We start from the raw sequence: 26,314 nt of genomic DNA on the forward strand, positions 1-26,314 counted from the left end.
TTGGAGCCCATTCGACCGATGGCACTGTGTTGCAGCTCATACTGAACGCAACTGTACGTCTGGTTAGGTTACTGTGGAGTTACAAGAAACTGTAATACAAACAAGTCAAGCGTAAGTGACACTAACATGCGTGGCATGCGCTGAACAACCTAGATGCACCCAACACGATGAGCAGAGGAGATCCAGTTGTGTATAGCCGTGACCCCATCAGCCCATCGTGTTGGGTGTATCTAGGTCGTTCAGTGCATACTACACGTCAGCATCACTTACACTCTGCTTGTTTGTTTTAGTTCGTTATTCTTGTCACTCCACAGCAACCAAACCGGGTATCTGTCATATCATGCCTGTACATAAACTTCATCCAGCCGGCCAATGAAATTCAGCTGGAAGCTTGCATTTGTGTCTGTTTCTTCACATGTTTTTGCCCCCTAGTTTGTGTACAAAGACCCGCTGTCATGTCTTGGCCTGTGTCTTCTTGTCTTGCACGAGTCTTCTCGCTGAGAAAAGAAAAAAAGGCAGTGAAACTGCAATGGCTTTTGCGATTACGTTGCTGCTGATGTCTTTATTCGAGCAGCTAAGCACAATAAAGATGGTCATTGCAACAATAGTTCAGTGTGCGCCGAGTGAACTCAGCATCAAAAGATGGCACAACCAGCACTACTGACTACATCCAAACGTTTGGAAGTCTGTAAATGGTGTACTTATATCGACAGGCTCAAAGCTCTTATGGCTCTTGCTATGGTTTCAATGGTGTTGCCTGTCTAACATCAACCTTGCCGTTTCAATGAGGAGGAAAAAAGTGGCTTCATTGCTGGCTGTTATGGTGCTCTGACGAAGATGGTTGGGGATGATGTTGCAATGAGGAGATACAGTGCTTTACGAACATGGTTCATAAGGTTCACAGCATTTCCATGAAAGAGCAGAACTTGAGCAATGAGACCCGGGTGGGAGTTCAACTTGAGCCTAGACTCACGTTACCCCGCTGCACTATTTGTTCAAAAGTTACCCACCAATCAGGAAGCACTAGAGCCCCTACTTCCACATCGATTTATGATTCATTATCGAGCAGCGGTCTTCGTTGTACAGGCTTGTTGGACCGCATTGAAATTGTTGTCACAATTTCACAACAGTGTCGTAAGCTGGGGCATTGTGACCATATACTGTCACCAGCTCGGCATGAATCTCCTTAGCGCCTACGTGGTGAATCTCCTGAAGCGCCTATGTGGTTGCCTTGTGTCTCCTTCCTTCGTCTATTGTTTTATTTGGTGCCTTCTTTGTAATCTTTGTAATCTCCTTAGCATTGTGGACCTTAACATGCAGAAAGTGGTTCACTGCTCATGCGTCAACCAGCTTTCCTCTTGGACGCTGCAATTTTTTGTTTTGATGTCCTACAGGTGTTCCACTGTAATACGTAAAACACAGTTTTCATATTCCGCTAAAACTAGAGACATGCACTCATTTTGATGCCTATCATGTATGCTCGCTCCAAATTTACAGTACCGATAATACCAATTTTTTGAACACCCCTCATAAGTTGGACAGAAGTGAGCTGTTGAACACTGCCAAAGTGGACCAAAACAGCTGTTTATGGTAAGGCACGTTTTCCAGTCAGGTTCCAAAATCTGAGATCGATAGAAGTGTATCAGATGAAGTTCATGTTCGCGCTTGTGTATATGCGCGATTTCGTCCCTCTTCAGTTTGCACTAAGCAATGAGCAGGGTGCCGCAGTGTTTCGACTCCTGAGCCTGCCTAAACTTGTGCAGCTCAGAAGCACTGTCTCCGAGAACCAAGACTCGGCTTTTTCCTGTAGTAGACATGCTGGATTTATGGATTACAAAGCACATTTTGGCACTTTTTGGTGAACATCAATTGCGCAGCGACAGCACCAAGCATTTCGGCACTGTTGATGAGGTAGAAGTAGAGTGGCTTAAAATGTAGGGAAAGAAATCGACGAACTGTCAAATGTCATTAAAGTTGCTTGATGTATATGTGAAAAGAAAACTTGTCGTTGAGTTCATGACAACATCTTGGGCCAACAGCTTCACAGGACTGTCATACTTCTTGCTCTTGAAGGTGTATACACAAAAAGGTTTATACCATACATGGTTTTTCACATTGTTGTGCATACGAGGGTACTGGCATCAGCCACATGAATGAAACGACAGCATTCTTTTTGCACCGAAATGTCCGTTGGCTTGTAAAACAGGAAAGCATTTTGCATGCAGCTTCCTCATGCATCCTCATGAAAGCTGCAGACACATGTGCACAATGTTAGCAGGCTTCAGTAAAACAAGACTGCAACAGGCAAAATGACTTGGCCAAATTAAAGAAATTAAGTCTGCGGCCGTAAATAACACCATTGCAGGGAAGCAAAACAATTTAGATACGTCACCAATTTCACCAAACTGAGGCTTACCAATTTAGGCTCGACTGTATATGAAAGTGCTCCAAATGCACAGCATTCCAAAAACCAGTTTTTAAACAATTTCAGGTCTTAAGTTAGTCGAAATGAATAAAATAGCACAAAATTAAATGAAGTTAGTTAAGTTGGATTTGATGGGGCAAGAGCGCCTTGAGCTGTGCTGCACCAGCCACAGGGTGTTGAAAAATCTACAGCAAAAGCTGCATTGTTCTAAAGCTGAGCACATCAGCCAGGGTCACAAGTGGATCCTCTCCTGGAATTAAAATTGGGTCCAGCAGTATGTGTAAATTGTGCAACTCGCGGAAGTATTTTCGTCTCTGTGTTTCAATATGAGGACAAGTGATGTGAAATGTGTATTACTGCTAACGATTCCTGGACTTTGATTCAAACGTGTTTTTGTCCTGCTCAAGCAAAGCGCACTTCAGGTCGAAGCTGAGACAATAACTTGCGATTCACTACATACATACATGCAGTAACACACCGAGAGCTCTCATTCTTACGAAGAACAAGTTTATATCATCCTTCAGCGCACGCTTGTTTCAAGCAAAAGTGGAGAACAAACTGCAACAGAAATCACATTTCGCTTCTCAGTTCAGTGCACAAAGCATGGTGCCCTTGTTGATGTTCTGTAACTTTGGCAAATAAAATTACTATACAAAGGCAGCCACCGGAAGAACTAAAGAAAAGTTCGCAAAGCGTACATCTCTAGCAGTTGGTACAAATTTTTCTCTTCTGCGTCTCCGAAATCTAGCTGCTGAATGATTGATAAATATGATGGCTGTATGATGAAATACTGTGAAGGCATACATTAAAAAATCCTTAAATCATACCTTATCTGGCTTCAATTATGCATGTATGAACGCGGCTCACAATTCTGACAGAAATGATTGGCCATTGTCAACAGATCAACAACAGATCAAGCTTCTTTGGCAAGCAACAAAGTAATGTACCAATACAATAACAAAGGCACTACGCGAAAAAAAAAAAAACAACAAAAAAGAAAAACGGGCATACACATTGACAACACGCAGCAAGCGAATGGTGGTGCCTATGCTGAGCACATATAAAAGACAATGCATTGTGCTAAGTGACATGTCACATGTAACCAGTGTTACAAAAACAATCGCTGAAGGTTGGGACTACCATCAAAATGTCAACATATAAAATGTACAAATTCATTCTGCATGCATTATTCAACTCACACAGTTCATTTCTATTCATGTACATAACCACTGAACAGTAAAAAAAAATGCCCACAAGGTTAGCATCCTGCACACTAAATCCTTTCACGCTCCAACACTTACGAAGAAAATTTTCAGTTTCCCTAACAACAATGTATCACACATGCGAAATGCCTCAAATCAATGTGCAGTCAGGGACAAGGCTTTAAATAGGTGTGGCACAACGCCACAGTACGACTCAAGAACCATGGTGATCGCATATGAAACATCACACTGCACTTTAATATTCTTGGCTCGTTGGCTACACTAGGAAGCATTCCTTTCTGTTTTCTTTTTCTTCACGTTAAACCTGAGGTCCACAACATTTTGCCCCTGACTACACAGCAGTGGCACCAACGTGGCTCCACTGATCTATGCTGACACTGCATTCATCAATTGCAAAGTGGGAGAATGGACGCCCTGAAAGACCTGTAAATGGTTTCCACAAACAGAAGGGCTGAGAAGAAAATATGTGAGTCACTGTACCTGGTAAGGAGCTACAAGTGCTAGGCTGGGATAATGTAATGATGTTATTGCAGTTTTTCCCTTTTCGTGCTTCATCAGTCATCTGAGCGGCACATTGGTTATCACCAGGATAAGCTGGTCACGAGTGGTAGATGATGTTCAGAAAGGAATAGAGTTGGACGAAGAGAATCGCTACATTATACCGGCCCTACTCATTACATTACGGCCTGAATTATCAGTACCCCACTATTTTTTTTTTTTTTTTTTACACCAAGAACACCTGCTTCTAACAATTGATGAAACAAAAGCACATTCATATGCATTTATTGCGCACAACTGCTTTTAACCTGCAGGATCCAAAAATGAGACCTGCAGGTAAAAGCTTCCGCCTTGTCGAATGTCACAATGGCACCAAGAAGACGGTGAGCTACAGTGCCGGGCTTTTGTCCAATTCATTGCAACAACAGCGGATCTGTTTCACTCCAGCTGCCCAATCCAAAACAGAGATAGAAATACTGCACAAATCATTTGCAAATGGGTTTGCTTAACGCAATGTCACCTTAATGCATGCTGTGTCTCACAGCAGGTGGTTTTATGTAGTAATGTTTATGTTTTATGTTGATGCGACATGTGGAGCTGGCAACCTCTTATCACAAGCTTACTGGTGCTTGCTTAGGCACTGTGAAATAATTACAAAAGGTGTTTTCAGGCTCAGGCCTTTGCCCTTCGTCGGTGCCTTCCCAGCAGTGCTGCATATGTAAACCTTCAGACTTCAAAATGGATTGAACACTATTCAGTGCTCACACGCACATTTCGCTGCCAGCTTCTGAGAGTTGGATGGCCGAGCATTAACTTAGCTTAGTCCTAGCATCCACTGATGTCCTTCTTGGATCTTCTGAGCATCCTAGTGTCGTTGGGGTCGAAGCCACGCTCCTTGGCCCCAAACACTGCCCAATGGGGGAGCGGTGCCACGTAATCGAGCGAGGTGAACGACTCGCCTGTCTGGTAGAATCTCTGCACCAGCTTGTGGAAGCGCTCGTAGTCAATCCACGTGTTCCACTGTCCATTGACACAGAACTGCAACGTAGTAGTAATAATAATAATAATAAAAAAAATAAATGTGAAAAAAAAAGAACAATGTCAACTCTGCCAAAGATAGTTTTTTTCTGCTGCCACTTTTGCTTACTTACTGGATGTGTGTGAATATAAAAATTTTCAATACAATCTGTGGACCTAGATTTGACAAGTTGATACTCCATAGACCCATCTTCTTACCAATTGTAAAGCGAGCTTTCCTACAAGGCAGTTTGCCTAACTAATTTTGCAATTGGACGCCTCTGTACGCACTTTGTGCTTTAGAAGGAGAATGCAGACATGGTTCTTGCAACAAAACCATGCGCAACAAAGAGCATCGCCATGCCCAGTTTGCACTTTGTCTTCATTTGAACAATGACTGGTTCCAGCAATAATAATTAGGGCAAACGTTCAATGCAGAGAAGTGCACTAGTCAGGGAAAGGGTTTACTATTATTTTGTATACAGAGCTGCTACAATTACTGGATCCTACCTACCGTGGGGAGAAAAAAAAAGAGAGAGAGAGAGAGAGAAACCCTGTGGATATGGACCACCGGCAGCTTTAAAGAAATGCTAGAGTGGAATATTAAGCTGAGCTGTAGTAGTACATTAAGCTCATGCAGTAACAAAACGGTTACTCTTACCATGACGGGAGGCTGGGTAAACGGGGAAATACGCAAAAAGTGACAGACTGGTGGCGTCATTGTTGTAATATTACTGCACTACCTCACCGTAACATCGCAATTTTTGGCAGCATCACTCACGCTAGTTAATCCCTTACTGCATTAATTCTTATTTTCTTGCTAAAAAATATTAGACAAAGTCTTTGTTTTGGCCAGGTATGCCTAAACAAACATCAGTTTTCCAAAGGAACTCATGGTTACAACTTAATGAGCCATAATTGTTGCATGTCATATATGATACAGCCAGAAGTTACGGGTACACATTTTATAAGCACGCAGAAAGACATTTGACTTGCAGAAAACTTGCAAAAGCTAACAGAACCATTGAAAAAAAGAAATCTTGAAAGATTGCTTTAATATGGAGTGCATCTTGAGGGTGTATATAATTGAGTGTGTAATGGAGCAGCTCGAGCTAGTACAAGTTTCTTTAAAATTTGATGACATCATCCTTTATTGTCTAATTAATAGCCTCAATATGCTGACTAGATCATTTAGACCTAGGTTTCATGGCAATTTTCACTCTGCACTCTCTAGGGGTGCATGCAAGCCAAAAGAAAACCTCCTTCATCTTCCTCTGAAAGTTACTTGTTGCTGAAGCTATCATTAGGTTTTGGAAGAAGGCAGGCCCCATGCTATCCTTATCATTAACACAGGAGGCATTTTGGTTTTCTCACATAATAAATGTTGGTAATGGTGCTAAGAAACACTACAGCCCGTAGAAACATTATATTTTGCCAGCAAACTTGTCCTTTCGCGAGGAAACAAATTTCTCTTCTCCTTCATAAAACAACCCTTAAATGCATGCTGCATCATATATGACACAGCAATTAATGCTTGCCTCACAGAACCATCTGAATGTTTTTCTTGACAAAAAAATCGGAGTAGGCTAATTAAAAGTAAACAAGCACCCTGGCAATTCTTGTGCACTGAAACGAATAAGTTGTGAAAGCAGCCTCTTTAATTATGAACTTTTCATACCATTTGTGACGGGCTGCCACCATGCAATCTTTCAAGAAAAATTAACTAAGAAAATCTTGCCAGCACTACAGTCACCATGTACGTATTTCATTGCTAGGGAGGACATAGATTCCACGTAATGTATAAGGTGTTCTTTCTTTTAGATGATATATTATGCCAGAAGTTATTTTACCTGTATTGCATATGACACACCATGCGGTAAGAGCTTAACTGTTTGTCAGTGAAAAAAACTAAATTACATTCCAAAACAACTAAAGACTCAACCTAGCAAAGTTAAAAACTATTCCTTGTACCAAAAATAGCCCTACTACAAGAAAACGCTTTGGAAACTGTGGCATCATGCTAATGTACTGGCATAGAGGTTTTGGTGCAAAAATCAAGAAAGGGAAGTTGGCCTTTATTTTCTACATTACTACAAATTAACCTTTTTCCATAAAATTAATAATAATAGTTTTTAATTATACTTCTTTAGTCTAAATTGATTCAGCACACACTTTCGGCATCCCTTTAAGAGACACGTGCCGCAACAAAACTTTTTGCTTAATATTTGTGTCAGGTGATGGAAAATTCACAGTTGACATATTTTTATCACTTTTCAAATGTTTTATCGGTTTTGCCTAACCCGCTTGGTTCAGTTTTCACGAGTCATGCATTTCAAACAGAAGGGTGGAACTGCGCAGTTATTTGTTGTCAGTATACACATAAAAAAGCATTAAAAAATATCTCATTTTGCTCACTATGATGTCCTTAATGGAATGAGAACCAATACACTGTGTATAAAATCTAAAAAAAAAAAAAAAACTCTTTCAAATGTTTTTTTTTCATGGAACTAGCCTAGCTGCCACAAATTAAGATACCTCTGGCCATGATAACTTGTAATTAAAATGGCATGGGTGCACTTGTCACGCAATCAAGCATATAGCTGCCAAATTTTTTTATAATGATACGAAGAAATGTACAAAAGGTACAAAACTACCGAAAGACATGTCAGAAACAAGAAGGCCTATGTTACTAGCAAGCAGAGGCACAGTGGTGAGAAACGCTGCTATTCAAATTTGTTGCCATCGCAAAAGCAGCTCAATTCTGCAACCTACCCGGGTCACCTGTCTTGTTTAAGTCGTGGTTTTTACTAATTTCTACATCTATATGCTATGCCAACATTGATGGGCAATTAAGAGGAAGTCATATATATAACAAATCAAGCCAAAAACAAATATACTGTTTTTTGATTAAAATTGCAGAATTTTTCACCCAGGTGTCCCCAGTGTAAGTTGCGAGCTGACCGTAAACACCAATGGCCATTTTTTTTTCTGCTCATTGGCAAAAAGTCCAGTAGAACTGAAGTATATGTTGCATGTATTAAAGAAAATAAACTGAACTTCTCTACCACACCTCTTACGTACATTTCTTTTTAATATTGAAAGGATAATTTTTTTATTTCAATGATATTTGAAGCCAGTATGTCTCAAATACAGTTAAACCTCGATATAACAAACCTCAATATTACGAAATTCCCAATATAACAAAGTGTTTAACTGTTTATAACCTCTTGTTCATAGAACACCATGTAATTAGAACCTCAGTACAACGAAGTGTGTTTGTATGCAATTTAAAAATAACGTAATTTAGCTTCCGCAGCAAAGGAATGCAGAGACAATAAATGGAAACTTTCGCGGACGCAGATGGTCAAATGATTGAATTAAAAGTGGCTGCTTGCAAACGCACCTCTCAGACAAGAGCGACCGCCGAATGAAGCCGCATCATGTTCCGTATAAATTCCAAGTGCTATAAGATCCTATCGTGCCCCGCGCACTTTGTGCTTTAGGTGCGCGTGAAAGTGTGCGAAGTTGCTTCTTCACGATAGCGTTGTCCTAGTGCGGGCGACGCTATCAGCCGCGGAGGCGGAGTGCACGTGAAAGCATGGCTGGCTTCGCTTAATTCATACTGCCGATGTGAAGATATCATTGATGTGGCATGAAAAAGTATCATTCCTCGTTGACTCTCAAATTCATCAAAATAATTTTTTTCTCATTCAAACTTGCTTTTTCGATTGCCCGATAATTTGAAAAATTCTGCAGCCCCTTTCCATGTAAGAAAAATCGATCAGTGACTGTACTTATTTACATAAAAGGTTGATTTCCATACACCGAAATTTCAATATAACGAAGCAAATTGTCATTTTACCTACTTCGTTATATCAAGGTTTAGCTCTATTTGTATCCGATTCTATTAGGAGATTAGAACACTCCTGCAATTCATTTAAATGTGCTAGTTTATGGCTTTATGACCTTAATTTTCAGTTTCTCAGAAGTTTGAAGTCACTCCCACGTGCCAGAAGCTTTTGTCATGTAGTTTCACTTCTCCAGACTGTGAGAGAAGAAAGCAACCAAGCCAAGTAAATATATTTCTTTCTTGCACAGACAATACCACAAATTAAAACAGAAAGCGATGTTAAGGATCGTGCTTCCCAATGTAATGTTACAAATGTCTCAAAGTTAATCCACAGTGTGCCATAAGTTGGGTACTGTGTGTCAACTAAATAATCGCTGCATGAGCTCTTAAAGAACGGTTAGTCGTATCATAAATTCCAGTAACAAGTCCATGAGAAGCCAACAAAGACACCAAGGACAACATAGGGAAAATTACTTGCACTTACTAATTGAACTAAAGAAATTATAAATGGCAATGAAAGTGGATGAAGAAACAACTTGCCGCAGGTGGGGAACAATCCCACGTCTTCGCATTACGCGTGTGATGCTCTAACCAATTGAGCTACTGCGACGCCGTTTCCCCATCCACTTTCTTGGGTATTTATGTGTTACTACTAGAACTAACCTTGGGAGTGCTAGCCAGTGCCAACACTCGCAAACCTTGGCGGCAGATCTGCCGCCAAGATACCCGAAGACATCTATCATACGGTTGGAATCGACTACATAGGGCCGCTATCCAGCACCACTGCTGGAAACTGCTAAATCGTTGTAGCTGTGGACTATCTGTCCAAATATTTGAAAGTGGCAGTCATACTATCCCTGGCATCCGCTCACTTAGTTGATTTTCTGAAAGCCAGGTTTGAATGGAGGCCTGGCTTGCCAAAGAAATTGATATCAGATCGTGCTACAACATTTTGCAGCCTGGAACTACGAAAGTACCTTTCCATGGCGAGGGTGCAACATCGTTACACATCCGCGTTTCATCCCCAGGCAGATAGCCTTACTCAGCGAACAAACTAGAGCCTTCAGGCAAGACTTGCTCCATGTGCAAAAGTACAACAGAAAGGAGAGGCCAATTGGAACGTCCACTTTCCAGCAGCTGGCTATGCGGCTAACACAGTGCTGCAGACGTCTAGTGGTATGATGCCATATGAAATTGTATATGGGAAGCTGCCCCGGCTGAAGGCAGTCCTCAGGCTAGATGCTCCCGTTAACGTCACACGCTCTGACAGTCACATAGTTGCCTTCCAGAAGATCAGAGCTGCAGCGAAAGAAAAAGCCATGCAAGTGCAAGAAAAACAGAAGCACTATTGTGACCGTAGCCGTCGACCTGCCCCTGCGTACACCATCGGCGACAAGGTGTGGGTGCGAAGAGGCGGCAACTGTCCGGGCAAAAGCTACTCGCAAAGTTCCAAGGGGCCCTTCGCCATTACCAAGTGCAGAGGAGATAATACATGGAATGTTAGCAACTAGGATCCAAGCATTGTACTTGACCGGCGGAAAACAAATAACTTCACGGTGCAGGTGTTGCGCCTCGAGAAAAGATTACGTCGACTGGACTGAACTGTCATTCCTTTTTAGTTTGCCAGGTCTGCAGCGTAGCCAAGTGTGAGGTGGAAGAACGGCACCGGGGCTCAGCGGCTTTTCAGGAAGAGCGACGAGGAGGAAGAGGAGATGGAAGTGAATAGAACAGCTGGCCCAACGGGTGCTGTCTCTGTGTGACTTCCTGATCGCGTTACAATACATACATACATACATACATACATACATACGCACGTGCGCACGCGCACACACACACACACACACACACACTGTTTGGCTGAGCTGGTTGCAATGTTCTGTCACATTTAAGAAGATGTTCAATAACATAACTCAAGGGACATCCGCAGGTCCAGCCAGACGGAATTCCAAGAAATTCAGATATCCTCATTGCCAGAACGACACACATGCACACCCACCTTATTGTGTGCAACGAGCACGCAGTTGGAGTGCTCATGCTCCGAGGCGATGCTGTAGTCGGGAAGTAAGGCCACCAGCTGCTTCACAAAGCACAGCACCTCTTCGTGCCAGGGTACATTGGTCATGGTCAGGTGGGCACCCTTGGACTCGCCACAGTACGTCACACCCTGTGCACATCAACACCACAGTCCTGTAAGCACAGCTCAGGCAGAACTCAAGCCATGCATTGACGGCACACCGGCAGGAAATTGAAAGATGCGAGCCACTCATTGGCCGGACCTGTGCCCACTAAAGGAACAACTCAGAGGCTGTGAAGGTCACATCACGGTTGGCAACAATTCTTTCTCACCCTCTATTCCTATTGCCTTCATCACTGGCTCAGACTGCCATGTCCCCGCAGTCGCTGAGATTGGCCGCTACATGCAATGGGTGATAAAGCATAAATAGGACAGGAGGAAAAGAGTCCTTGCAAGTAAAGCCCCTAGCTTACCTCCAGCTGCTATTTATAGAATGCCATCAGCAAAGAGGGTTAGGACCGTGTCATTGTTAAATTAATGTGAAAGCTCCCTTTCTAACCACTCAAAGATCAGAATTAGAATTTGAAAGAGAATGAACAAGAAAGTAAATTAATGAAGCAACACTCCAAGAGAAACTAATTTGAACGCACAATACCTTGATTTCAATGAAATCCGGTTTTCCAAGTCCCACAAGGTTGGCATAACCTTGCATTTCATCCATGTTCCATTCTTTGACCAAGGTCAGCCTATAGACTGTCCTCTGACCCTAAAATGAAGAGATAAAAACACGCCGTGTTACTACTTAAGGTAGAAGCAAATTGTATGGCTAAAGAATTACACAGCAACTTGGTCTTACTTGATAATTACTTAGAGAGAAATAAGTGCTACGAAGAAACAAAATAATAAAAATGAATACCAGGAAAGCAACTTACGCAAGAGTTTTTATAGACACTGTTTTCTATAGCTACTGTTTGGTGGAGCTACAATGTTGACAGGAGGCACATCCATTTTATCCATCTGAGAAACCTCACTCCTGTTATGATAAGGTGCACATAGAAGCGATGAGTTTCATTTTTTTCATCGATGCAAACTAAAGATGATCATCTTTCGAAATTTGAACAAAAGTAAAGCAGCGGTAAATGCAAAATTTTCTTCTACATTTGTTAGAATAAAACACAAGCCACTGAACTCTGCTTCACTGGCTGCGACACTATATGCGGTGACAAAGAATTTAGCATAAGCTCCGCCCATAAATTTGCACTGCACCTGGCCTCTGCATCAGTGCTCCAAAATGTTGTTCAAGAAATGCCAGCAGACTTGAACCTGGTTATTGTTTCATTAGGCCAAATCTCGCCTATAATGAACCTGAGCAGACTGTTGTGATGCATTTCTTTATCACCAGTGGAGAAAAGAAACAAGGAAGGCATTAAATTTTTCAAAATAAAACTATGTGCAGAAGGCAATAATTTTTTGCATGTGCCTTGAGCTGTTTCTCTGCGTTACTAAGAATGGAGTCATCAATGTGCGAGGTTGTGTATGTAGACTTGTTCCAGTCCACTTTGCTTTATGCTTTATTGCGCTGGCAGCAGAGGCTTCGAATTCAAAATAGCTGATGTACAGTTGGTTATGAGGGAGTTATTTACATCAGTATCAGTCAGTAAGTTTCACATGTTCGATATAGACATTACTTTGCTTTATCTGGGTTAATTATATTCAGGTTCGACTCTATTCAAAGGGGTTCTCCTCTGCCATGAAATTATGGAAATTATCAAACATAAATGGCTGCCACATCTATGCAAATTATGTTCCATGTTGCAGAACACTATTGCACTTGCCGCTAAATCCTTCGGTTGTGACCGATTACAGTGTTTCTAAGGTTCAAATGTTGGCGTGCTGAAAGCCCGGGTAAATGTGAGTCATCTCTCCCAGCGTGCCTGACCTTATCTGCCAGGGTGGCGAGGCTGTCCTGGAAGCGTTGCCAGAAGTCCGGAAAGAGAGGCCGGTCTATGCGTTTGAGTGCCTCGCGACTGCTGGCATCCACCGACACGTAGAGCTGCGTGACGGGCCCAAGTTCACGCAGGGCGTCGGGGAACTGCGCGTTGGTCACCAGGAACGTAGAGATGCCCCGGTCGTGCAGAAGGCGCACCAATTGCCCGATCTTTGGATACATGATGGGCTCTCCAACCAGAGAGAGGGCGCAGTGACGTGCCTGCAAGCCTTCGTTCAGACGCTCGCGCAGCACACCCGGAACCCCTGAAATGAAATGTCGGTGCCGCACAGGCATTTCGAAGGCCTTTGAATCTATGCTCTATCAAGTCAACAGCAAAGTAAGCATTACTGCACAAATAAATTTAACAGATGCCGACTCAATAGTCTATCGAGTCAATGGAGTTGTGCACCCCCGCCAACAGCGCATTCACTATAGCTTGCCGTAAGCAAGGCATTCTAAGAAAAAGAACAGAAAAGAGACATTTACATTGTAAAAATAATTAACTTCACAGTCGTACCAAAGAATGCCAGATACCAGGGGAAAAAAGAATAAGAATAACTATATATATATAAAAAAGAAAACATTGGGGCTCTTGGATTATCCATTCCTAACAGTCCAGGACTGCCCGAAACTGCTTTCAGCCAATGATCATTGCATATGCAGCATTTCAGGCAGTCCAGGACTGCCAGAGACTGATAATTGAAGAGGCCCACTGCAGCCAGCTGCCTCAACATTGCCAGATTTGATCCAAGAAATCCGTCTACAATCCGCACAAAATGTGGACTGCTATAAAAATTTAGCCGTTTGTTCTGAAATACTTTGTCTAATTTAATTTGGCCTTTCCCACCTTTGCAAAAGTTCTTGCCTTCATTTTGCTTTCATAAGGACTCCACTTCAATTGATTCACTCTTGCTGCCACCATCAGAGAGTTCTCCAAACATTCAATGTTATGTCAGAGAAGCCCAGTCGCTGTGCTAATTTGTATTTCTCTTTCATTTGCATTACAAACACAGACTGGAACTATACCTCTATTTTCATTGTCGATGTTAGTATATACGTTAAAGGTTTCTAAAGCAGCAGTATATAATCCTATGGGTTTGTTTTACAGCAATATAGCAGTCACACAAGAAGTGGTAGTCCTTGTTCATTACCTTTGAACTCATTTATCATCTTGTAGTGGTTCTTCAGTGCATTTTCCACAATCATCTCGGGTGCGTCCATGTTCCACTTCCACTCAGTCCCCACAGGATTCGTGTGGTGTCTGCAATGCATTGTATAGCCCAACTTAGATCTGCAGAATATACAGACCGAGACTATCTTTCTAACCACAAGGGGTAATTTTGTGAGCATTACTCAGTATGGCGGCTCAGTGGCTATGGTGGTCTATCGCTGAGAACATTACAGGTTTAATTGCCAGCTGTGGCGGGGAAAAAAAAAAAAAAAAAACAGCACCAGAGTACCAGGTTGTTGAAGTTAGTCTGGAGCTCTCCATGTGAAATTCCATCAGTTCCACTAAATTTTATGGAGTTCTAACATGACAGCATTAAGGAGCCCGTGTCGCAGAAAATCTGACATCGGCGTTGGATGTCACCCAGCACTGGCCGCGAGCAGCTTACCTCCAGCAGAAGACACACTTGTTGGCACAGGCGAGGCTTGGGGTGGCCTCCATGCAGCGATGCGAGTCGATGCCGTAGAAGCTGTGCTTGTAGCAGCCACCACGGCCGCGCAGCATGGCCTTGGTCCAGCGACACAGTTTCACCCCCGAGTGGGAGCCAATGAGGCGATAGCCCTGCTTTCCCAGCGACTGGCGCAGCAGCGGGGTCAGCATGTCTCGTCGAGCCTCTCCACCCTTGGCTGTCTTGGACTCCTGCTCCTGCAAACCATAGGGGCCTCAGTGGTTATATGTTCCCTGTTCCATGGACTTGTGCCTGCAGGCTGATGGTCAGATTCATCTGATGTACTGTCAAAGCTGCAGTATATGTATTTGAATTATTTGAAAAGAAAGTGAGAAGAGCCACGAGTGTCACCGTACGAACCAAGAGAAAAGTGTGGCATCATTCCACTAGCCTTGTTATGACAGCCTCAGTAGGCTGATCAAGTTTTACGTACTACTAAAGTAGAAAAGCGCACCCTAAAGCTGTTTCTATAAGGTCTTTGGGTCCAACATGTCACATTACTGCCTTCAATAGAGCAAGAATAAGTCCACATTTGTATGTCTTTCTTTGGTCAAGTAGACTACAAGGAGTTCGGTTTTGGCACTAATGCATAGAACACGACTGTTGATGCACAAGACCACATACTTTCAAAGTCTACTCCCTCAATACTAGTACAAAAACGGGAGCAGAAAAACAGGCATAGACACAGATGCATGCCATCCCTACACTGAACATGTGTTAACTGGAAGCGAGTACAGTCGAACTTTGATGCAGTGAACACAGACATATAGTGAATTACCGAATATTACGATAGAAATCTACAATGATTTTCCCCGACACTGGCATGCAAAAAATCTATGCTTACAACGAATTTTGGATGTAACAAAGGTATCTTCATGTCAGATGTGACATCATTACAACGAGCTTAGACTGTATAAACCGAGAAAGGGCAATGACGAAGAGCAGAGAGTGAGCCAAGTGCAAGCAGAAGCCCACAAGCAAAGCGCTTGACTTGCCCACCCCAATTAGCCATTCTGAAATGTGAATGAGAAGGAACAAAGGAGAACACGCATTTCTCTTTACTCATTCGCAATTGTGTGCAACATCAGGGCGAGTGTCTTTTGGGCACAGAGTATAGGGCATCCTTGGAATACTAAGCAGCCAGACACAGAGCGGAGCCATACTACCTATTCATACCAGTTTACAGCAATAGCTCTTCCAATTGGCTTCTTTCTTTCCTTTTCAGTTTTCATTTAATTTCAGCCTGAAAGTATTACTGGCGGCAAACGTTTACAGGGTGTGGTTTCCACGAAAGAGTAGAAAGAGGGTGGCTTCCCATGGAGTTTGCCCATAACAGCTTGCACGTAGACATAGCTGATTAAGGATCTGGGCTTAAGCTCAGGCCATATGTGAGAAGGACTGCGTTTATATTGTAAAGCAGCTAACATTACCATGTTCACTCAATTCCAACGTGCACTTTATTTTTCTGGAAAAGTTAACTAAAAATGACATGTGCGTTAGAATAGTGTACAATCTATAAAACTGCTATAGGTGATACTCAAATTCCACCTCCAGTAGCCTTAGAGCTTAAAATGTCTTTCTTTCTTTTTTTCGAGAGAGAACAAATCACTACTATTTTTCCGTAAAAATGCTGTGAGAAAGCAATTAATTAAGATATTGCACTTTGCATTTCAAAGCGAATAGCTTTTGTTGACTCTTTCACCCCCCCTTTTTTTTAAACGGTCGGTGGTCGGTCTTTCACTGCCAATGCAAAGGCACTGATGCACAGGAAGCGCGTGCTCGAGCAACTGAGTTGCAGGGTGAGTTCGCTGCCGAACGGCAAATATTACAGCTTTTTCAGATGCACATGGTGTCTACATACGCTACAACTGCAAATGTGCCGGTTGGTGGCTCTGTTCTCTACGAAATTATGCAGTGAAACAATGAACCCTATCGAAATATCCTCACTGCAACAAATGTACGCCACCAAGCACACCATTCCCTTAATAATGTGAATAGTTTTCTTGAAACGTTTGGCTATTTGCTTATACTGAAAATCGCTGTCGACTGTTTCTGCACAATTCTTTTTCAAGCATAAAAATTTAGGTGCGCATTACAGTTGAGAGAATTACATTTTTCATTTCTGGCCATGCAAAAATCGGGTGCCCATTACAATTGAGAGTGTGCGAGAAACTAGTAAATATGGTATTTGAGGGCTCTCAACATGTGTGCAGTGTCTGTTTATTTTGCAGTGCTCCTCAGTATAATAGATTTAGTTCTATTGAATCACTATAAATGTGTGTTTGGCAGACAATGTGCCCCTATGTCTACACTGTTAAACAAAATTACACCCTTTGGGTCATATTTTGACACATAACAATTATCATCATCGGTCTTGTCCGCATTACCTTTCTTTAACGATGCGAGCCCAGTACTTCCAAGTTATGAACGGCGCGCACATTATCAGCATGACAGAGCATTCTCGACAGAAAAGCAGCAAGCAAAGCGGTTTCAAGAATGGAAACGCAAGCAAGACAGATGACGATTATTGTTGTGTGGCAAGATACTACCCAAAGGGTGTAATTTTGTTTAAGAGTGTATGACCTGGCTGCCAGAATCTGACACACTGTTCTTGCTGGACGTTCCACTGGAGGTTGCAACTCTGTGAATTCCAGGCTGAATTGCTGTGAAGCCTAGGCTTCGCAGTAATCAAGCAATTTTCTGCACATGCCTCGCTTCATAAATCATTTGACATTGTTAGTACCCGTCCCATTAATCGCCATTAATTAATATCCCGAGAGATAGATAGTGACTACGCTCCTGGTTTAAAAGAACTGAACGATACCCACCTGAAAGATACCCACCACACTGAAAGTTAGTCCACTTCATATTCTCACTCAATTTTCTCTCGATTTTAGGTATGCTACTTCTCAGGATTTTATGGTAAAAATATGTGACACCCTTAGCTTTAACCAAAATGTTTTTATTTGGCAATGCCATGCATGAAAATGAATAAATGCTGCCAGCAAGAGCCCAGCTTTAAGACGGTGGCACCTGTTGGGCAAAACTAGAATGCTCCATGGACTACATCTTATGGTCAGCTGCATACAATGCACTGCACACAGTCCAGTGTCTCCAAGGCAGCGTTACCTACTGACCAAAGCCGTGAATCAACCGTATCTGAATAGCAGCTATAACCAACATTTGTCAGTAGTCATACAGAACACACTGCAAAACTCACCACATAGTAAGAAAAGACAAAAGGGAGAGAGATTATGTGAACTGTCCTGCACATCTATGCAAAGTTAAAGGCACTGCTGCAAACATCACTGTGCCAGATGACAAGCTGTAATACAATGTGCGACCAACTGCACTCACCTTCAGCTTGGCAGTGCCCCCAACATTGCCGAGGTCTTCCAAGTCAATCAGTTCAGGTTCACCTTCATCACTCGAGCTTTCATAAGCCATGCCTTCCGACTGAAAACGCCCAGGAACCAATCAGTCAGTTAATTACCACTTCGCATTGTAACAAATACAGAATAAAAGAGTACCATTAGGTCATACACTACTACAAAAGCACCTAAAACTGGACAGTTAAAGTCAATGAATACCATCTTTCTTTTGTGGTCATTCATCCCACCTAAAATATGTGTGCATTTGCTCAGTTTTAGTACAACATTAGGAAGTTGCCATGTGAACCTTGTTTCATAGTCCTTATTTATTGCTTGGGTTACACACTGTCTGCATCATTACGCATCATCCCTGCTCAATATAAGCTTGAGGTAGAGTATAACCTAGACACGATTACCCTTTGCACTATTTCCCGGCGTCAAAATTCATGATCACGAACACAAAACATGGCACAATACAGTTAGGCTTCTTGTTTACCACTTAATATGTTCCAGGAAAACAATCTTTTGGCACCACTGTTCAGTACATCGCCGAACCGCAATGGCTTGATACGTTTTCTGGCAGCTAGATCCCATGTGAACAAATAAAATGCGGGTGGCACATGCAATCAAGAGAAGTAGGCGCCCTCCATGGCAGCATCCCTGCAGTAATTGCCCACCCATGTCCCGTGAAAATGCTGGTATGCGCTCAGCTTCCTCTTCCAGCAAATCTCTTATCACCACCAAACCCTCTGTGATAAGCATCTTCACCTATCTGTTTCGCAGCACATGTGGCATACTGCCACTGGAAGCATGCTGCAAGCTTTGACAGGTGATAACCCAACCATATCGCCATTCTCTGCTACAGGCGGCACAAAGTGAATGTCCTGTTTCACTGTGGTGTAATCGTATTCTGGCATCACCCACCAGCTCGATCTAGTTTTGGTTTCCCATCGCCACATTAGAACACTTACAATAGGAAAATAGCACTGTGCATCTCAGGTTGCTCAGGACTTACCAGCGTCTTGCGTTTTTTCCCCACAAACGTAGGAACGAGAGTCTACTGCATTAGGTGTGTTAAAATTGCCGTTACGTTTCAACTGTTGTAGTTCCTGGTGTGACAAGTCTGTCATTTTATATGTAGGCAATGAAGGTAGCAGAGTTTGGAACCCCTACGATGACTTCCAGCTAATCCAGAACGCATGATGCCGCTCCATAAGAGGCTAATTGCCAACACTGTGACTAAATCTGATGACTGTCAACTGTGCTGTCAGCATCACCACTGCCTTTACCTATCTACGGTTTTCTTTTGTAGGTACAAGTTTATCCAATAAAGAAGTGTATGTTTTCAGAGTTCATTGTTTCCTGTCTGGCTGTCTGGACATGTCACATTCCCAAGACACAATCATAAAAAATGACAGACAATGAATGACCGCATGACAACTGCACAATCAGAGGCGTAGAATTCCTGTCTTCCCTGCAGGATTGGGGGTCTTGCCAAGTTTTTTACTGAAAGGTGCAGCTGGTGGTGACCTGGAGCAGATAAGGAATGTAAGAACATTCTCAAGTTTTTTAACGGGTTCTTGCAAAGCTCACAAAGACTTGTTGAAGCCAAGACTTGCTGATGGGTTGTATATAGATTATATAATAATGACATTCCTGGGAATTGCAGTGAATCTTACTATTACCATTACAGCAGTATACTACAGGACCAGAACAAAATGCAGCAGGTAATTGGGGCTGCCCAAGGTTTTCAGTCGGAGAGGTGGGGAGGGAACCCCCCTCCCCCGTCCCTGTGGTTGACACTCATGGTTAAGGTTTGGACTGAAAAAAGTCGGGCCCCTTCATTTCCCCTTATTTTTCTCACTGATTCTCAAGACGATGTTCACAACTGGATGTAACAGCACTCTGAGCACCCCAACCATTTCAAACAGTACTGAATGTTACTCACCGCAGGGCGAGGTTCACTAGGCTGCGTGGTGATCAATGGCCTTCCTTTCAGGTATGCTACAATGTCGTCTTTCCAAGCTGGAAACTTGCCTGTCCCTGAGTTGCAAGAAAAGAAAGAAAAAGGGGTATAATAGGAAAGAGTAGGCGATGCTTCAGAAATATCCTACAGCTTTCCATTAGAGAAGCCCGCTGTTTCTAACCCTGTAAGCCACTCGGTTCACACTATTTGCAAGGGCATTGCAAACTATGTGCTGCCCTGTGACTCCTCGCGAACACAAAACATAAGGCCTCTGACTACAGCCACGGCAAAACTGGTGGAGTATGATTCGTAGGAAATGCGAGTGCTCCACAAATGGTGGGAGGCTTAATTAAATTGAAGAAGACATGTGCTGTATTTCCCTGTGGCTAAGACAAAAAAAAAAAAAAAAAGAAAAAAAAAATTGCAAGCGCGAGTAGCCGACATTCTAGAGAAGTTTAGCCACAGCAAGTGGACTTCAACAGACCATGCAATATGTAAAGCAGATGAATCATGGCTTCTTAGGGTAACAAAAAGGGTCCAAAAAAGAACCCTAACTGCAGCTGAGGGAGACATAGGGTGGAGTCTGCTGATGTATGACATGGATAACTGAAAATTGCTGGGAGTGGATTTAAATATAGACTACTAACGATGATGATGACTGTCACCGTAACTTGATTTATGGTTTAACTTTTGTGGTGCCGTTAAGCAAAAAGACTATTTATTGCCAGCAATATTGTTGCAACAAGTGACAAGTGTGAAAAGTGAGGACTTCTGGAGGGGGTAGTCTATAACAGTCCACCTGATGGACTGTCCATTTTGGTCGCTGCTGATTGGATGCAGTTGTACGAGCGAGGAGGATGCAAGCGGCCCCAGCCAATCAGCAGTGGTCAAAACGGACACTCCACTAAGTGGGCTCCTACAGAATACCTCCTCTGCTATGGTGGTCCAGTTGAAAAATGTGTGCCGCTGCCAAACAAGAAGCTGTGGTTAACTTGTTAAACAAGCACTTTTTGCCAAACTCAGCCCAATTTAAACTTCCCAGAGCTTACAATTTATACTGCATGTACCACATTTCAGTACATACTGACCCGTTAACCTCTGGTTTATTAATGCAACAGCGCAAGATATAGACGGTTAAGACAAGCGGGGACAGTCACTGTTTCCAAGGCCACCGTTAGCCCGTGCTTGTATCCTGTCCACTTTCGTTCTGCTATACCAAGCCAATGGACGAGGGCCAAATAGCAGCGACCTTCCTTATTTCTCCTGCCCCATGTCTTTTGGAACTCTGATAATAAATCAACGTTTGATTACGCAAATGTCTGTTGAGTTCAGAAGCATCCTTACCATATTTTCCTTCATCATGACTTTCATCATTGAGACAAAGGGGAACCACCGGCGTTGCATGCAGTTTGGACAGCCAGAAATCCATGTCCTTGGCAACCTAGGAAAGCAGGATTGAGAAAGCTAATACAAACAAGCAAAGCTTTGCATAGGACCTCACATGGGGGGGCTGCGGGGAAACTGGGATGGACTACTCTGGTACTGCACGGGATGTTCGGCCAAGGCCTGATGAGTGCATTAATATACAGGTCTGAATATTCATTCTGTATATTTGCAAATATCAAATAAATGCTTTTTATAATGTTCGCTTGCACTAACCAGAACACATAATAAAGGGAAAGCAACATAAACTATAAACACAGAGAAAAAATCAGGAGCTTTTTCATATATACAGTGCCAAAACTAGGTGAAAAGGCGGACACAGCTTAGTTAAACACTATAGTCAGATACACCTTAAGAAGACAGGAGAGGCCCCGCCCAGACAACCGAAGTGCGGCAGCCGATTGCCCCAGCCACTAAAGAAATAGCCCCGCTGACACGACTCAATCCAGTTCGAAGTGCAGGCTGCCACGTTCTCCGACGGTGAGATCAACATCTGTCCGGCTCACCATGTGAGTTTAGAGTGTGCACCTATTGGTGGATGTTCATGTGCATCCGCCTTTGAGGGGCAAATACCGCTGCCTTCTAAAGTCGTACCTGACCATAGAAGATGAAGAAAACAATTGAAAACAACCAATGCTTTAATTTTGATAAATGTACCTTGTTGTAACTGTCACCATAGGCCGAGTCTCCCAGGCCATAGATGGCGTAGTTAAGACCCTGGAGGTAGTATTTGTGCACTCGGAAATCTGCATATGTATCCTTCAACCAATCGTAGAACCATGTGGCTTCATCTGGTGCTGATCCGTCCACGTATGTTGACACGATGAAGATACAAAGGCCCTTTGCTTTCACCTGTAATTCCCAACGTAAAAGGAAATAACAGCATGTCAGTGAAGAAACACAACTGATATAGCTGTTGTTATAATAACTCTAGCTGATAGGTTCTAAATTTCAAAAGCCTATCCAGTTTCGAAATAGCTTCCATTCTGTGTGAGTTCAAGACGGGCCACATAAACTGAACCTGCGACTGAAGACAAGTGCGAGGTAGAAAAGTATGTCAAAAACCAATACCCCAGGTTTCTGAAATCGAAATGAGAAAGTTTGGTTGTGGAGAGATGTGCTAAGCAAGATTAAAATGTTCTAATTCAATGCTGCTGCAAATTATGCAAGAAAAAGTGCATGCATGACATGGGCAGTTGCTTGGCACTGCTTATGTTTCAAATACAACTGCAAAGATGTATATTTTGCAATGAAATCAAATCATGTGACCTCATAAACATGGCCTCCCATGCTCTGTTCTGGTGGAACATGTAACAGTGCCATGTTCCGATGCTTTCTTTTTTAGTTGGGCACAAAGCTAAAGTGTTGGGAGGCCGCAGGCTGTAAAATTAATGTGATAACTGTCCAAGCTTGATAACAGAATGTGACACTTGTTGTTGAAGTGATGCTTGGGAAATTTCAACGAATGCAATATAGCCCTACTATCGCAAGTTGCAATAGCTTGCAGCAAGCTGATTATATGGATTACCTAGTTTTTGTATTTCACAGCAGCCGTTAGCTAATAGTTTTGTATGTTAATATGCTAAACTTACTCAAAGAAAGGGATCTTCTACGGCCAGCGGCACTGTGCCTATTTTAGCAAAGTAAATACAAGTGCAATGCAATCACGAAACACACCTAGCAATTAGTCTGCTGCTGTCTCCCAACAGGAGCGAGTTGCTACTGTCAGGCACCTGCCAAGTACCCCCTACCTGGCCAAGCAGACATTCCTCCGGCTCCACATGCTTCAAGTTGACCATTTCCACATCATAGTCCAGTGCGTCCAGCTCAGCCGCAAGTTTCTCCGACAAAATCTGTGCACAAGAAAGACATTACTGCTAAAATCCATTGTTGCAACTAAAAAAGCAACGGCATTCGATACATAAACTGTAAAACTTTGGTTTAAAAGGGATGGGAAATGATTCTGGGCTCTTATCCACAAAAAAGTTCTCATGCCAGAACAGTTTGTAAAAGCACATGCGAGCCTATCACGACGATGGACGAAGGTGGCTGACCAATGGAAAACAGCACCTACAAACAAAATGCATTGTCAATTAACGCAATTATTATGAACAATTATACAATGAGAAGTGGCTGCCAGCTTGCAAACACCGAGGCTTGAAACCACTACTGAAGTGTTAAAGACATAGAAAGAAATGCACAAGCCAAACTGGCGCGTCTAGGTGAAGCAGGCGGTGGGATCATATACTCTCAGTAAATCGCATTAGGGAATACTTTCACTTTTGCATGATTCAACATCTGGTGCAATGCCTCAGTAAAGTGACAGGCGTTGCGCCTGCTAGCTTAGCCCACTAGCATCTGCTGAAAGTGATACTTTTGAAAGTTATCAACCGAGAATATTGCTGTGGGCTTCCTAATTTCTCTGTCCCTATCTGGTGCACTGGTCACAGTTTACAATGCAAGCAACTAGGCAGCTTTTAACCACCATCAATTTGTAATAAGATACAGCGGACAACAAACCTTCGCATTTCCAGTTTGAGTCCCGTACAGGACTTTCACCGACTTCCCATTACGTTTCCTCTGCCTTTGTTTAAAAGGGTCCTGTGTCTGAAACACACAAGGTGCAAATCAACAATTAGCAACACTTCCACGATAAGCTGTCAAAGGTGGAAAGCTTAAAATTACAAAGGATATGCTAGAGTCACCTTTATTTTGGAAAGGTTGAGCTTTTCTCGAGCAACAACAAAAAATAGCACTGCTAAGACGCCCCCACATAGCGTTGTGGTGTAGCTGCTGGGATACCAATCACTTGTTTTTTCATTGACAATTCCTGCAAGAAAAGCACCATTTAATTGTCAAATATAACCGCAAGACGAGTTCTTTTGAACCGCACTGTCGCCCTTTGATTGATTTAATGCAGAAACGGTTCATGACATTGTTTAACGAAAACCAATTTTTTATAGTTCTCATCCTATCTCTTTTTTTAATTATTTTGCACGAGTTTTACATAGTGCTCGCAGCGTTACTAAATTAGGTCACGAGAGCTGTGAGCCTCAGGTAGTAAAACAGAATTTATATAAAAAATATCCGCAGATTAACTGTGGCTGGAAGGCCAGCAGCTCATTGTCGTGTTTCGCTTCAAGACAGCGCACGTGACTTTATATTTGAACACATACCGTTTTGCAAACGAAAATTTAATACGGGTGCCACACGGCGCATTTCTGATCGCGATCAAGCCCGATCCGGATCGAAATTCTCGGTCGTGATTGGTCCCTTTGCGCAAGCTGGGCGAGGGAGCCAATCGCAGTCGGGAATTTCGATCCGGATCGGGCATGATCACGATCGAAAGTGGCCGTGTGACACCGGTATAACGCGCATATCGTGCTACGCTCAACTACACTGCAATTCAGCTTAATGTATTATGCCCTTCAAGCGTTAATGCTGACGTAGAAAACAGCAACTACGATTTACGGTGATGCAAAACAAATCACATCATTACTATATATATATATATATATATATATATATATATATATATATATATATATATATATATATATATATATATATATATATATATATTTCATTTTGAAGGATGGCAAAGCGATTATGTCGAAGATTGCTCGACAACACAACTGCATGACCGCATCATGCAAACAAATTATGACTAACACAGTTCCAAACAAATGTTTAGAAATGACAACGTTGCTTTTATGCGGACCAAATTGTTGCTCGTGTGTCTTTCAAGCGCGCTTCATCACAAGCAAAGAGCTGCTAGAAGCAACGGATACGCGTACTTGCCTTTCGCGTGCGCCGTGTGGAAAATAAGCAGCGCACAAATAAGATGTGTCCCAGCGCACCGGGTAGTGCCTTTAATCATTACGGCAAATTGCCGTCTACCGACTTCAATTTTCGCAGTCCAGGCAGTGCGATACCGCCACAGATGATGCGTGCACGCCAGCAACGTCGCATCACTGATAGCAATGACGGTTCGAAAACTGCGCGCTCGGGAGGCGAATAGTTGACTCATCAAAAAGTGCGGGACGAAGTAAATGGTTTCTATTCATACATACATATGCAACAGGCGGGAAACACCGTTATGAGCAGTTTTCTTTTCCTTCCTCTATGATTCAACCTTTGCAGCTTTACTTTTCAACTCCAATCAGCCATGTTAGTGCTCGAAAAGAAGCTACTTTCGGTTTCGGTATCTAGGTGCCATTTATTAAGTCGTTTCGTTGCAGCCGGCGGATCAACAGCGATAATAAACAACGGTGCGCCGTGAATGCAGCCGTTAAATGTACGCAGCAGCCGAAACGCACCGCTGTGTAGAGCAATGAAGACAATATTCTGCAGGTGCACTATAGAAAAAGACTACATACCATAAATGCTGCGAATTCTACTCCTTGAAGTGAACAGCACAAGTTCCTAAACAGCACTTCTCATACACCAGTTCCACGTGTTACAGCTCCCTGGGTGCATCTGCTTACTGAACGATACATTCATATCTCTTTTATTTATGGTAGATGCATTTCACAGTCCTAAATTGGACCAAAGTTCCTTTCACTGTGAGCTCCTGCAATTGAATAAGCAAACGAACACACACACACATGACAGTGTAAACATCTTTATTTTTTAAATTGATACTGAGACCCTTTCCCTCCAAAATACGAAGACAGGCCGCTATATACAGGCATAAAGGCAGCTGACTACAATATTCACAATACAAAACATACAAATCCCAACATAAAATACCAGAAAATGTACACATTACAATTGTGTACAGGGCATTCGAGTCCACTTCTACGAAGGTCATGGTGCATCAAGCAAATTCATCACTCACT

The 26,314-nt window shown here is 42.7% G+C and overlaps 1 protein-coding gene across 1 annotated transcript; it reads right to left on the minus strand.

Moving 5' to 3' along the window:
- Positions 1-1,810: 1,810 nt before the first annotated feature.
- Positions 1,811-25,526, minus strand: LOC142575966 (S-adenosyl-L-methionine-dependent tRNA 4-demethylwyosine synthase TYW1-like). Its single transcript, XM_075685818.1, has 14 exons — positions 25,275-25,526; positions 24,179-24,303; positions 23,994-24,080; positions 23,225-23,326; positions 22,131-22,325; positions 21,375-21,471; positions 20,013-20,107; positions 18,051-18,149; positions 14,634-14,890; positions 14,169-14,278; positions 12,967-13,280; positions 11,683-11,793; positions 11,010-11,177; positions 1,811-5,184 (listed from the first exon to the last, which is right to left on the minus strand). The coding sequence occupies exons 1-14, from the start codon at positions 25,501-25,503 to the stop codon at positions 4,972-4,974; spliced, it is 2,202 nt and encodes a 733-aa protein (XP_075541933.1). The 5' UTR covers positions 25,504-25,526; the 3' UTR covers positions 1,811-4,971.
- Positions 25,527-26,314: the final 788 nt, after the last annotated feature.

The sequence above is a fragment of the Dermacentor variabilis genome, chromosome 3, assembly GCF_050947875.1.
Source record: "Dermacentor variabilis isolate Ectoservices chromosome 3, ASM5094787v1, whole genome shotgun sequence".
Classification (NCBI taxonomy): domain Eukaryota; kingdom Metazoa; phylum Arthropoda; class Arachnida; order Ixodida; family Ixodidae; genus Dermacentor; species Dermacentor variabilis.

Coding starts and splice junctions, on each gene's coding strand:
- LOC142575966 (XM_075685818.1), bottom strand. CDS start 25,503: ATGAGTCAACTATTCGCCTCCCGAGCGCGCAGTTTTCGAACCGTCATT. Junction 14,279..14,633: donor AAGTGTGTCTTCTGCTGGAG/GTAAGCTGCTCG, acceptor AATGCATTGCAG/ACACCACACGAATCCTGTGG. Junction 5,185..11,009: donor TGCTCGTTGCACACAATAAG/GTGGGTGTGCAT, acceptor ACTACGTTGCAG/TTCTGTGTCAATGGACAGTG.